Source organism: Papaver somniferum, unplaced genomic scaffold (genome assembly GCF_003573695.1).
Source record: "Papaver somniferum cultivar HN1 unplaced genomic scaffold, ASM357369v1 unplaced-scaffold_102, whole genome shotgun sequence".
Taxonomy (NCBI): Eukaryota; Viridiplantae; Streptophyta; class Magnoliopsida; order Ranunculales; family Papaveraceae; genus Papaver; species Papaver somniferum.
The window spans coordinates 440,894-454,045 of NW_020619048.1; the positions used below are offsets into that span (position 1 = coordinate 440,894).

Sequence of the window (13,152 nt, forward strand, 5' to 3'; positions counted from 1 at the left end):
CTTTGATTCTCGGCACAATTTCAACTTTTGCTGATGTTCTTACGAGTTCTTCTTCTTATTCTCGACACTATTCGCCTAAGAGAGTGTTTTTATTTTAGTTTTGTTCTTAGGTTTAAATTTCCTCGTGTTTTTAGGGCCACTCAAAAGTATTTAGGGGCAAACAATAAAACAAAAAAGATCACCCAAAGGGAAAATGTAGCCAGCCCTTATCTCGCGTAATTCGTAATGGAGAAATTACCCTTATATATTCGGAGGATATGATAACATTATTACCCTCCGAATGCAAACGGAAGCCAAAATATTTCCCAGACTTCCGATTGTAGTCGGTGCAGTATTTCTTGGTTCGTGTTTTGGATTCAGCGTTAATCGGGAGTTAAATATATTACAAAACCTACCGATTATAAGTTGCCGCAAATTCAAATTTTGAAAGCTACCATAATCGGTAGATATGCTAAATCCAATACCTACCGATTATTGGTTTCTCCACATTCAACTTTCGTCAAATTAGCCGTTGGAGTTTTTGGGAAAAACAAAAAGAGCCGTTGGACCCTAAACCTATATGAAGAAACTCATATCTATCACCCCAATTGCACCAAACTCTTTCCTCTCTTCAGTTTTAATTTTCATAACAAAAAACATGGATATTGCTTTTGCCGAAGAAGAAGATTGTGCTATTTATAGAGCGTGGGTTGTGGTAACTACTCATGATCGTGTTCACAAGCTCCACAAATCGGAATCCGAAGAGCAGATATGGAACCGTATCTTAATGGTATTTGAGGCCTTAGATGGTAATCGAATTCGAAGATCATCCAATGACATTAAGATGAGAAAGAATGCGCTCGATAAGGAGATTGACAAACTTGAAGATGAGGAACGGTTTGTTAGGAACGCTTTTCCTTGGTGGACGTATGAAAAACGAGTAAGTATCTCTGTAACTCCAACTCACATTAACAAAAGTTAGTACTAACTTGTTACTCATTCGTAATTTCAGAGAAATCTTGCGGATCGCCGGTATGTGGACCTCTACGGGAAACGATTTGAACATGAAGGATGCTACAAAATCAAGAGGGACAATTTCTATGGTCACTGGAAGTTATGATATGTTTTAATACTTTTATGGTCAATTAGGAGTATGGATTTAGGTGCTTTTGACGAAATTGTAAGGTTAAGGCCGTTTGAATTTTATGTAATGGATGTAATCGGAGTATTATTAATATAAAACTAGCCGATTATACGAAATCGGTAGATTATTTTGTTAAACAAACTACCGATTGTAATATTCGGTTATGTTATGAGTCAACTTTCTTTCCGATTATGGTGTTGTTTGGTTCCGATTGTAATTTCGGTTAGAATAATCGAAAGGGTAATAAAAACTAAACTTCCGATTATGGTTTGTTTGAACTTGTAATATTCGGAGGATAGGTTTTTTGTAAAGTTCCGAATGTACGATGGCCCAAAAATCAGAATTTGGAAAAACTTATACTTTTCAAATTTTGTCTGAAATAATCGGAAGTTAAAGTTACCAAAACTTCCGAATATGGGTTCTAACCTTATTGGCCCTTGGAACCACCTGGAGCCATGGCGTGGTTTGTTTTGAACTTGTATATTCGGAGGATATTTTTTTGTAAAGTTCCGAATGTACGATGGCCCAAAAATCAGAATTTGGAAAAACTTACTTTTCAAATTTTTTTTGAAATAATCGGAAGTTAAATTACCAAAACTTCCGAATATGGGCTGTCTAACCTTCATATTGGCCCTGGGAACCACCTAGAGCCATGGCGTGGTTTGTTTTGAACTTGTAATATTCGAGGATAATTTTTTTTTGTAAAGTTCCGAATGTACGATGGCCCAAAAATCAGAATTTGGAAAAACTTATACTTTTCAAATTTTGTTGAAATAACGGAAGTTAAATTAGTTACCAAAACTTCCGAATATGGGCTGTCTAACCTTCATATTGGCCCTTGGAACCACCTGGAGCCATGGCGTGGTTTGTTTTGAACTTGTAATTCGGAGGATAGGTTTTTTTGTAAAGTTCCGAATGTACGATGGCCCAAAAATCAGAATTTGGAAAAACTTATACTTTTCAAATTTTGTCTTTGAAATAATCGGAAGTTAAATTAGTTACCAAAACTTCCGAATATGGGCTGTCTAACCTTCAATATTGGCCCTTGGAACCACCTGGAGCCATGGTGGTTTTTTAACTTGTATATTCGGAGGATATTTTTGTAAAGTTCCGAATGTACGATGGCCCAAAAATCAGAATTTGGAAAAACTTATACTTTTCAAATTTTGTCTTTGAAATAATCGGAAGTTAAATTACCAATTACTTCCGAATATGGGATGTCTAACCTTCATATTGGCCCTTGGAACCACCTGGAGCCATGGCGTGGTTTGTTTTGAACTTGTATATTCGGAGGATATTTTTTTTAAAGTTCCGAATGTACGATGGCCCAAAAATCAGAATTTGGAAAAACATACAAATTTTGTGAAATAATCGGAAGTTAAATTAGTTACCAAAACTTCCGAATATACCACACAAATCATTGTCATTTGAACTTGTCTAACTTAGTTACCCAAACAAATTTCCGAATGTACAACAAAAATCATTGTCATTTATCTGCTCTTCTTTACTTTACGACCGTGACTACCTCCCAGTCCTGCACGACCACGGGTTTGAGCACCTTCAGTTGGAGCAGCTTCAGTTGGAGCAGCTTCAGCGCTCGATGAAGCTCGAGTTCTTTTACCCGTCTTTGATACTGCCACCTTGGGCGATGCCTCTTCGTGACTTTCTCCCCAAACTGGGCAGCATAATCTTCGTTATCCATATTATCAACTAGATCTCTAGCCTCTTTGATCTTCTCAGCTGGCATGGGATCTCCGCTCTTCAGCATGCAGTTAACATTTTGGAAACACGCTTGAACCTATTCACCTGTTTTTTATACGTAATGACATAACATCAAACGGTAATTACCTAAGATTTATAGGAATAATATAAAATGAACAAAATATAAGAACACGCACCAGTCTATCATAACCAGCTGGTTTGTCTTTGATGATACAATTATAACTTGAACCCGCCGCAGTAGTGTTGTATTTGATTTCACGGATAACCAAAGGATGTGATACCTTGTTATACCAACTCATATAGTCTGGAGAATTTCATCACCTCGGTGGTTCGTCTACCAGTGTCGATAATGAAGTCATTCCTCTTATCCCAGTTATCAAGAACAGTAGGTGGGCCTGTGTGAACAATCGTGAGATTATCACCACTAGAAGAGCACAACTCCAACTCCAATTTGTAGTAATCCCCCATTTTCTCCAGAGGTTGTTGTTGTATATACCCGTGTTGTCGCATCACCCTAGAGGGGTTATACATCACATATCCTGTGGGGTGCCACAATGGTCCAAAATAAAGGGACAAGTCCGACCGAACATTTATATGCCCACTGCTCGATCTTCCTTGTATGGATCAAAGCATACGTCGAGGCCTTCAATTGGTCCAAAATCTCCCTCATGCGAATCAACTGCTGCTTTTGTCCTAGAACGGTTGTCTTCAAATATATACTTTGTTCCTCTAGGAGTACCTTTGCACCACCCCGGGTTCTCTCCGGCCAACTTCAGGATAGGGAAGTGGTCATAGATCCATGCCTATATACATAAGAAACCAAGTTTTAGTAAATAGATTGTGTATATTCGGTAGTAATTTCCAAACATAATTTCCGATTATATATAATCGGAAACAAAACTGAGTACCTATCCACCGAATACCAACATTCGAAATAGATATGGATCATTTCCTACCGAATATGCGTCATTTGGAGTTCAGTAACCTATAGTTTTTCTGGCCTGTATATTCGGTAGTAATATCAAAAAATATTTCCGATTATATATAATCGGAAATAAAACTAAGTACCTAGCCACCGAATAACAAACATTCGGAAAATAAGATGGATCAATTCCTACCGAATATGCGTCATTTGGAGTTCAGTAACCTCTAGTTTTTCTGGCCTGTATATTCGGTGTAATATCAAAAAATATTTCCGATTATATATAATCGGAAAAAAACTAAGTACCTAGCCACCGAATAACAAACATTCGGAAAATAAGATGGATCAATTCCTACCGAATATGCGTCTTTGGAGTTATGAATATGCGTCCTTTGGAGTTATGAATATGCATCATATGTATTGTCTACCGAATAACTATAGAGTGAGTTATAGAGTTAAAGAAAAAACCTGCAATAGAGCCACGTTCCCGGCAACTTGGCAGGTTCCTAGCCTCGACGCCTTTCTCAACTCTTCCATCAAGAATGCTAGGCATGCCGTGCCCCAAGAATAGTCACCGACTTCATGGAGAGGATCCAAAAGTTGTATAAGGTTGGCGTCGATCCGGTTGCCAGAAGTATTGGGGAATATGACACATCCCAATACACAGAGGAGATATGCAGTGGCAGCGTGGTTCACTTGCTCATCAGTTAACGTTCCATTCTTTTCCTTCTCCAAGGTGCCTCGGAACATATTCATCAAAGTGTTGTAATGTTGATCTGTCTTGTTCTATAACTGGCATGCCTCCTAAACTCTGCTGTTGTTGTCTCTTCATCCCAACCTAAGCACTTGTTAGTTAGAGAATAAAGTTGTGCCCAACTTAACTGCTTTGTGTAGTTAAACTTCACAGCTGTGCCTTGGTCGGGAAGGTTAAGAATCTGCACAACATCATCCGGGGTGATCGTCATCTCCCCAAACGGCATATGGAAAGTATCGGTCTCAGGATACATTCTCTCCACGAACGCCGATATGGCCACACGATCATGTTCCAACAATGAATTCTCGGCGGCATTAGCTAACCCCGAGTTGGCAACAATTGTCTTGAACCTTTCACATTCACCGGATAAAGGCCACGCAAGCATTTTTGTTGGTGCGGCGGTAGGTTTGAGTAGACGGACCGCATCTTGATGATCCTATTAAAGTACATAAAAAAATCCTTAATACAAGTATTACGATATAACACATAGACAATACATTAATAAAAAATAGTAATTTTATTACCTCGGTTTCATATATTTCTCTGGCCCATGAGTCTTTGTATCCAAATAGCAATTTTCCTCCATCCGCTGGTAGTCCAAGGATTGTGCCTGCTGGAATACCCTTCTTCTTCAAGTGCTGAGGGACAAGATGTGATGCTTTCTTAGCAATATCCTTCCTTACAACATCTTTTCCTTTTTTGGCTTTTTGGGTACCACTTGGTTGTCCTTCTTCTTCTACTCTTGCCACTGGATCAACTGGTTCAACACTTGGTCCTGCACTTTGTTGAGCGGCTTGTTCAACACTTGGTCGCACCCCTTGTTCACTGCCTTGTTGTTCAACAGTTGGTTGCACTCCTTGTTGACTGCTTTGTTCTTGTTCGCTTTGTTGAGCACCTGAATTATCTTTGGCACTCCTTTCCCTCCTAGCACTAGCTGTCACTTTCTTCCTCCCTTCTCGACTTTGTCTAAACAACAAAGAAAGGAACAATATTTACAAACTATACAATCGGAAGACAAAGTATGGAAATATAACCCGAATGTACACATTCGGACGTAAGAAGACACATATTGTTCCCGAATACAAAACAATCGGAAGCTAACTAAACATATTTGCAACCGAATATACATCAATTGGAGTTCAGAAGCTGTAAATTTTTCATCCTACACAATCGGAAGACAAAGTGCACATCTATAACCCGAATGTACAAATTCGGAAGTAAGAAGACACATATTTTTTCCGAATGAAAAACAATCGGAATATAACTAAACATGTTTACAACCGAATATTCATCTACTGGAGTTCAGAAACTCTAAAATTTTATCCTACACAATCGGAGGTATAAAACATTATATTGTCTTCCGAATAAATACTGGCCCCAAAATGGGATTTTTCCTATATCAGAAATTTTGAGATTTTTTCAATATATACATTCGGTAGTGAGTGTTCTTCCGAATACTTTGTGTCTACTTAAATATATTCGGTAGCCAAAAAATTCATTAAACTACCGATTATTAGCAGTTTGTATCCAGGAAGATATGGCCACCAATATTCGGCAGATAATCATCAAATCTTTCTCCCTAATACTGTCGATGTTCTTGAAACATGAAGAACACGACTACATTTGGAAGTAAATGAGCATGCATATCGTCCGAATATGGATAAATAACCGAAAACCCTAGAAATTTTTTTCTCGATTCGACGAATTAAAGCGAAATAAACCCCAAAAATGATAAATTCTTACCTAATTGGGGCCATTTGAAGTTGACGAAGTGTTTGAGTCTCGGAATCGCCACCACCGACTACATTGCCGGGTACTTCTTCTTCGCGTTCTTCGCGTTCTTCTTCATTTGCAGCAAGAATTTCTTTATTTCTTGCTAAAATTCCAATGTTTGGATCGATACCCCGAGCAACATTTTTGGTTCTAGGTCTGTGGGTTTCATTTCTCTTATCCATTGTTTTATAATCGAATCGATGATGTTTTGATTTTACGATTCGCGGCGATGTTTCGGTTGAACGAGGAAATTTTTTTTTTCTTCCACAATCGGAAGATAATATGAAACTGGAAGAAGAAGAGTTGAAATGAGTAGAATTTTTTTTGATTTGGTTTTTATATAGTTTTACCAGAAGGGCATTTATGTAACTTCAATATCATATAGGGTACCCCTTAACTAGAGTCTTTGGCTGGGTATAAATTGATGGACCCTAAATCCTTTAGGGTGGCCCCTAAAAACGCCAGGAAAACTGAAGGGGTAATTTAGCCATTCATTTGGAGTTAGGACACTCCCTTGGAACAAAATGATACTTATAACTTAAGGGTCCCTCACAAATGGGATGGTCCCAAAAAATCCTTCATAAAGAAGCCTAGCAAGTATTGAATGTAAAAGCCCATATCTTGTGTTATAGTTATATATCTTTGGGCTTTGGTTCTCCCTGTATATAGACAGAAACGGAACGGATTTAGCCGCGCACGTCTCAAAAGCAGCAAACACAGGAACAGGACGCATGAACAGAACCGGATTGAATCGGTTCACACTGGACCAGTTTGGATCGGTTCGCACTGGACCAGGTTGGACTGGATTGGACCGGAACATGGACCGAAGCGGTTGGACCGGACAGAAAACTTTTCATTTTTCAGATTCACTTTTCCTCGCGAACAGATGGGTTTTCTATCCATATTTCTCCCGATTTTAATCATGTCCCAAACTCCAAATCACCCTGATTACTACATACATACACACGACAAAGATTAGTAGACAGTACGAAATACGACAATGATTAATTCGTACACACCACCGAATAATTACAGATTACAAACGAATCCCTAATTCGTAATCGTAATCATAATCGTAATCGAAATCCCTACTTCATAATCATAATCAAATCAATTTTTCCCTATAAACGGATTAATTAATCAAAATAATCTCTAATTCATAAACCCAACATTTGTGCCGAAACCAAAAAATGTGAAAAGAAAAAAAAAATAAACTTAGCTTATTTGATTTCGGCGTTGATGGAAATCATCCATGTAGAAAAATAAAAAATAAAAAAAAAAAATCTCAAACAGTTCTGCGGTACAGCTTCATGCATGATAACGTTTTGTAGTGATAAAGGTGAAAATGATAGAGAAAGCGACAGAGTTTCTTATTGACAAGGTTATATGGATCCAGTTATATATACATATACATACATGGAGAGACAAAACCTATGCATCTCATTGGACCGCATATATGAAGATCATGTTTAACTTTCGAGTCCCTTCCCAAAAATAACCGTATTTTCCCAAAAATTATCCAGGAACTTTCATCTTCATTATCTCCATCTTTCTAATCTAGATTTACTCGGTTCAACCGGGTAGATCTAGAGAATCTTAGAAAATATGTATCTTAATAGTATATAATTACTATCAATAAAATTATATTCCCTGTTTAGGTGATTATATGTTCCTTTTTATTATATATTGCAATTTCATACAACATTTTAGGCGTTTCCAACGATTCTCATAATCGTCTTCAACACATATCTGAGAGCGATCTACATCGACTTGACGAAGATCTACATGTGGATCCTTGGCAACAAGATTTGAACGCGATTTTGATCAATTGTGCTAATTACTCTTCTTTATGAGCATCTAGTCTTATTGAAGACAATAATATCTCAATTAAAAAGAATATTAAAGAGATTTTCAAATGGTGGATTCAAAATTATCAGGCCATCTCTAAATCGAATTCCTCAACGAAATACATGTATATGATCCTTTTGTATTTTAATAATTTTTCATATATTTCAATTGGTATGTTGTATCTTTTTGATGTAATTGCATGTATTCATGGCTTCCAGTTGGCCATTGTAACCCTTCTAACCTCAATTAAATGAGATATTTGAAATAAAAATTTGGGGCAGTAGCCCGTGATTCCTTCAAAATAAATAAATAAATAAAAATGGACCGCATATACATGGGTGGTAGGGTCTATAACATCCCCCGATTACACGTTCTTATAAATTCAGTATTTAGCCGATAATGTTATTTTAGCCAATCTTGACTTTTAATCCCGTCTCCATCGTTGCTAACTAGGCATGGGATCACTTATTTATCAGGAGACAATTAAAATAGGGCCATTTACAGAATGGTCATACTTTTTGTAATTGGGTCACAAAATGGTCACACTTTTGTAATTCGTTCACAGAACAGTCATATTTCCATCCGATTTAACACTTTTGAATAAAACGGTGTTATCTTTTCCTAAAATACCCTCCTTGAAAATACCATTTCCATTTAACTAATTAGTTGAAGTGGTGGTGGTGTTGTTGGTGTTAGCTTACAAATCTTCACTAAACATCAAAGGGGAAGTGGTGAACCCTTTGGGTGAATGCGGTGTAACGAATCTGAATGTGGTGTAACGAACCTGAACGCGGTGTAACGATCCTGAATGCGGTGTAACGGTGTGTAAGTGGCGGCACCACCACTTACAAATAACACCACCGTCAAAATAATTACAATGAAGGAAAAATTTAAAAATTGTGTATGGATGGATAAGTAGGGAAGACAGATAGTTAATTTAGTTAACATATTTAACTGCTAGTCATCACTTAACTCTCTTTTTGACGCAAGTGTGACCATTTTGTTAATAGTTTGTAACAGTGTGATGGTTTTGCAAATCGGGTCTTAATACTAGTACTGTTTTGTACATTTTACTTATATCTTTTATCAAGCGCGCTCTTTATCGACGGTGAACGGTTAGAGCCCGTCTCTCTAATTCTCCTTGATTGTTTAACAAAACCAGTCAAACTTACGAGGGAAAAAGGAAAAAAAGAACAAGAATCCATTTGAAACAAGAAAACCAGTCACGCGCGCTTCTCCATTTGCATTTATACTGATTAGGTGATACATGAATCCGATAGATTTTACAAATTTGAAGGAGTTTAGTGACGTATTGTTCACTGATTTGAATAGTTTTTTCAAGCTACAAAGCAGTTGAATGAATAAACTGCCGGGATTGTTGGGTTGTCTTCAAAACTCGAAATTACTGCAGGGAAGGAGCTATAAAGGGAATTCAGCTGGTGGTGCATCCAGCTGTTCTTACCACCATGATATCAACAAATCTCCAGTACGCATCCCATCTGAAAACCAAAACCAAAACCAAACCCCAAACTCCAACTGCATAACCTAAAGCAATAACACCACATAAAATCCATTTCTCTCTTGCATTCTCTTGGTCTTCATCGTTCTGCGACGCATCAGTACCCGTGCTCGTAACATTATCTTGACAACTCTTATTTGTTGGGAAACCACACAACAATGTATTGCCAGTGTAAGCGGAACCATCTAAACTCAATGTATCAAAGTGATTTCCTCTTGGAATAGTACCACTCAAATTATTGTAAGATAAGTTCAAGTACCCAAGAGGGTCGATTGATGTCAAAGACATTGGGATATCTCCAAACAATTTGTTGACACTAAGATCCAATGATTCCAGACCTCTCATGCTACCTATGCTCGTTGGTATCTTGCCATACAAGTTATTATGCGACAGATTTAGCACTGCAAGCCCTTTCAGTAAACCCATTTCCAGTGGGATGTTTCCTTCAAGAAAGTTGCACGATAGATCGATGCCTGAGTTATAACTGAATACAAGCTCAAGGTGTTGGGCAGTTCCTTTGGTGACAATCTGGAGTTCCACCCCCGAATACATGAAGGATATCTCTTCACCAAGTAAGATTCTGTTACTGGGTCTTCTTGTTAGCATCTTCAAGCTGCCAATCTTACTAGGAATTTGACCAGAGAGTTTGTTTTTCGATATGTCTAATATCTGGAGTTTATGCAAACGAGTTATCTCCTGTGGAATTGATCCGTTGAATTCGTTTGACCTCAAGACAACAATCTTGAGATTACGGAGTGTACCTATGAAATTTGGGATAGAACCTCCAAACTTGTTGTTCCCTAAGTTGAGAACTTCCAATTCTTGAAGTTGTTGGATAAAAGTGGGAAATGTACCATTGAGAGTGTTGCTATCTAACAGTATGGTTTTGAGATTCTTCATTCGTTCAAGCTCGTGTGGAATGTTTCCTATCAAGTTGTTCATGCCAAGATTTAGGGAAATGAGAGAATTGCAGTACTGGAAGCTAGAAGGTATTGTATCCAATAGCTCATTGTTGGAAAGATCAAGATGCATCATAGAATTATGTGTATTTGCACACATAGAAGAAGGGATTGACCCCGAGAGTTTGTTGTCTGATAATGAGACATACCCAATGCTGCACAGTGCTTGCCCAATCTCATCCGAGATTGCACCAGAGAATTTATTATGTGACAGATCAAAGACTCCAATTTTTTGAGGTGGAAGTGGAAGCTGACCTTGAATTTTGTTGTTCGCTAAATTTAGTGTGGGAAATGCAAACTGAAGAGTTATATTAAGCGAAGGTGGTAATGTACCTTGAAGATTGTTCTTGGAGAGATCTAAATAAGATAGATTTTGAAGTTCAAAGATACAAGAAGGAATAGCTCCTCGCAGGTTATTACGAGACAAATCCAATGCAGCCAGCTGAGGCAAATCACAAATGAAAGTTGGGATATGCCCTTGCAAATTGCAAGATTGCAGACGCAAAACTTGCAGGCTAATTTTAGGCAGAACCAAGTTTCCATCTACTTCGGCGGTTAAATTGTTTGAAGCAAGATCAATCCAAGTTAAGTTTAACTCGTTGATCAAAGGAATCAATGAAATGTTGCCCCCAATAGAGTTGTCACCGCCAATAAAAAATTTCTGTAGGTTCCTCAGCTTGCCAATGCAACTTGGTATCGTTCCCGTCAAATTATTACGCCCCAAATTAATCTGCTGAAGTGAAGACATCTCACATATCGACTCGGGTATGAATCCTTGTAGATTGTTTTGAGTTAAAGATAGAATTTGAAGTTTTTTGAGTTTAGAGATTGAAGGAGGAATGAACCCGGCAATGTTATTATGATCGAGCTCTAGATTCTGCAATTGTGAAAGATTTGAGATTGAAGCAGGTAAAGAACCTTGAATTGCACAGCCTAACATGTCAAGAGAAACTAATGACGATGCGTGTGATATTGAACTAGGAATCGACCCATTCACTTCCGTTAAACGTATCGAAAGTATTTGGAGTTCTGGCCATTGTTGGTTGAAAAACCAAGTTAGATTGACATTGAGATTTGGGTTCACACCTAGATGAAGTTCTTTAAGTTGAGGAAGATGGGATATTGAACCTTGCAAGTTACAGTTTGACAAGTCCAGAACTGAAAGAGAAGTGAAATTAGCAAACTGAACTGGAATTGGAGAGTTGAAGAAGTTAGAATCCATTCTTAACGACGCTAGACGCGTAAGATTAAGATACTCATGCACTGGAAAAACTAGACCAGAGAGACTGCAATCGGAGAGATCTAAGTTCCTAAGACTGTAGAGAAGCGATAATGGCTCTGCCCAATTCATTTCTGCAGATGCCATGGAAAGATCAACACCTATCAATCTTAGAACCTTAAGATTAACTAAACCATGCAACCAATTCAAACTTGGCGATGATATGTAACTTGTGGAGAAATATGAAGTATCATACTTGTATGATACTTTTGAGTTATTAAAATTATATGAATATGCTGAGTAATCCATAATAATAGATGAACACGATATATCAAGGTAACGTAACGAAGTTAAGTTAGCAAATTGTGTTGTAATGGAGCCTGAAAACATCGAATGCGAGAGATCAAGATAAGTAAGATTTCTCAACTTTGTAAACTGATTGCTAGAGATGTTTGAGAAGTTTAATTTGTTATGACTTAGATCAAGATACTCAAGATGAACAAGATTGAAGAGCAAAGGAGATAAACTACCATGTAGTGCAGTTCTATTCGGCTGAGATGAAGTTGAGATGATTGTCGCTAAAGTACCATTACGTGCAGTAACCGACTGAGATGAGGTTGAGATGACAGATGAGCCAACGTTGCGTACAAACGTTTCAGGGTCTGGATTTCGTAGGTTAAGCGAGATGATGACATGTAAAGAATCATTAGAACAATGAATTCCATGCCAGTTACAGCAGTTCTTCCCTTGCCATGATGACAGACGGTTTGAAGGATCAGTTAGAAAGGATTTGAGAGTCAAGAGAGATGTTCTTTCATGTTCATGACAACAAAGAGCAACTGGAGAATGAATGGAGAATATTAGACCAAGAAGAAGAGGAACATAAGCAAAAGCAAGTGGTTGATTCAAGTTCAACTCCATGGCTAGCTATGAGATTGTTTTTATCTTTGGAGTATCTTTTATTTGGAGTTTTTGGACTTTGACGCTGCTCTAATCAGACATTCTTCAATATCATTAGTTATCAACGACATTTACAACAACAACGTTGACTGAATTTTGTGGAGATATGGTTCCCATCACACAATACCACATGATTTATTATTATCACAAAATTGGTTAAAAAGATCAAAATCAATAATTGCTGGGTGAAAAGGACATTTAGGTAAATGTTTTAATACTGTTTAAATAAACAAAAATGTAAAAAGAGTCAGGATATAAACAGTTTCATCTTACTCATTTTCAAATACTTTTTCTTATTTTCAATTTATATCAGGATGCATTCAGTTTGGTCCTTGTTATTTTTTAAGTTTAAG

The 13,152-nt window shown here is 37.5% G+C and overlaps 1 protein-coding gene across 1 annotated transcript; it reads right to left on the bottom strand.

Annotated features, from left to right (window-relative positions):
* Positions 1-9,574: 9,574 nt before the first annotated feature.
* Positions 9,575-12,760, bottom strand: LOC113327523 (receptor-like protein EIX2). The gene has a single exon (XM_026574710.1). It carries the CDS (start codon positions 12,758-12,760, stop codon positions 9,575-9,577), a length of 3,186 nt encoding a protein of 1,061 aa, XP_026430495.1.
* Between the last annotated feature and the right edge of the window lie 392 nt (positions 12,761-13,152).

Bases quoted from the DNA above. Each gene is read 5' to 3' on its own strand.
- LOC113327523 (XM_026574710.1), bottom strand. From the start codon at position 12,760: ATGGAGTTGAACTTGAATCAACCACTTGCTTTTGCTTATGTTCCTCTT.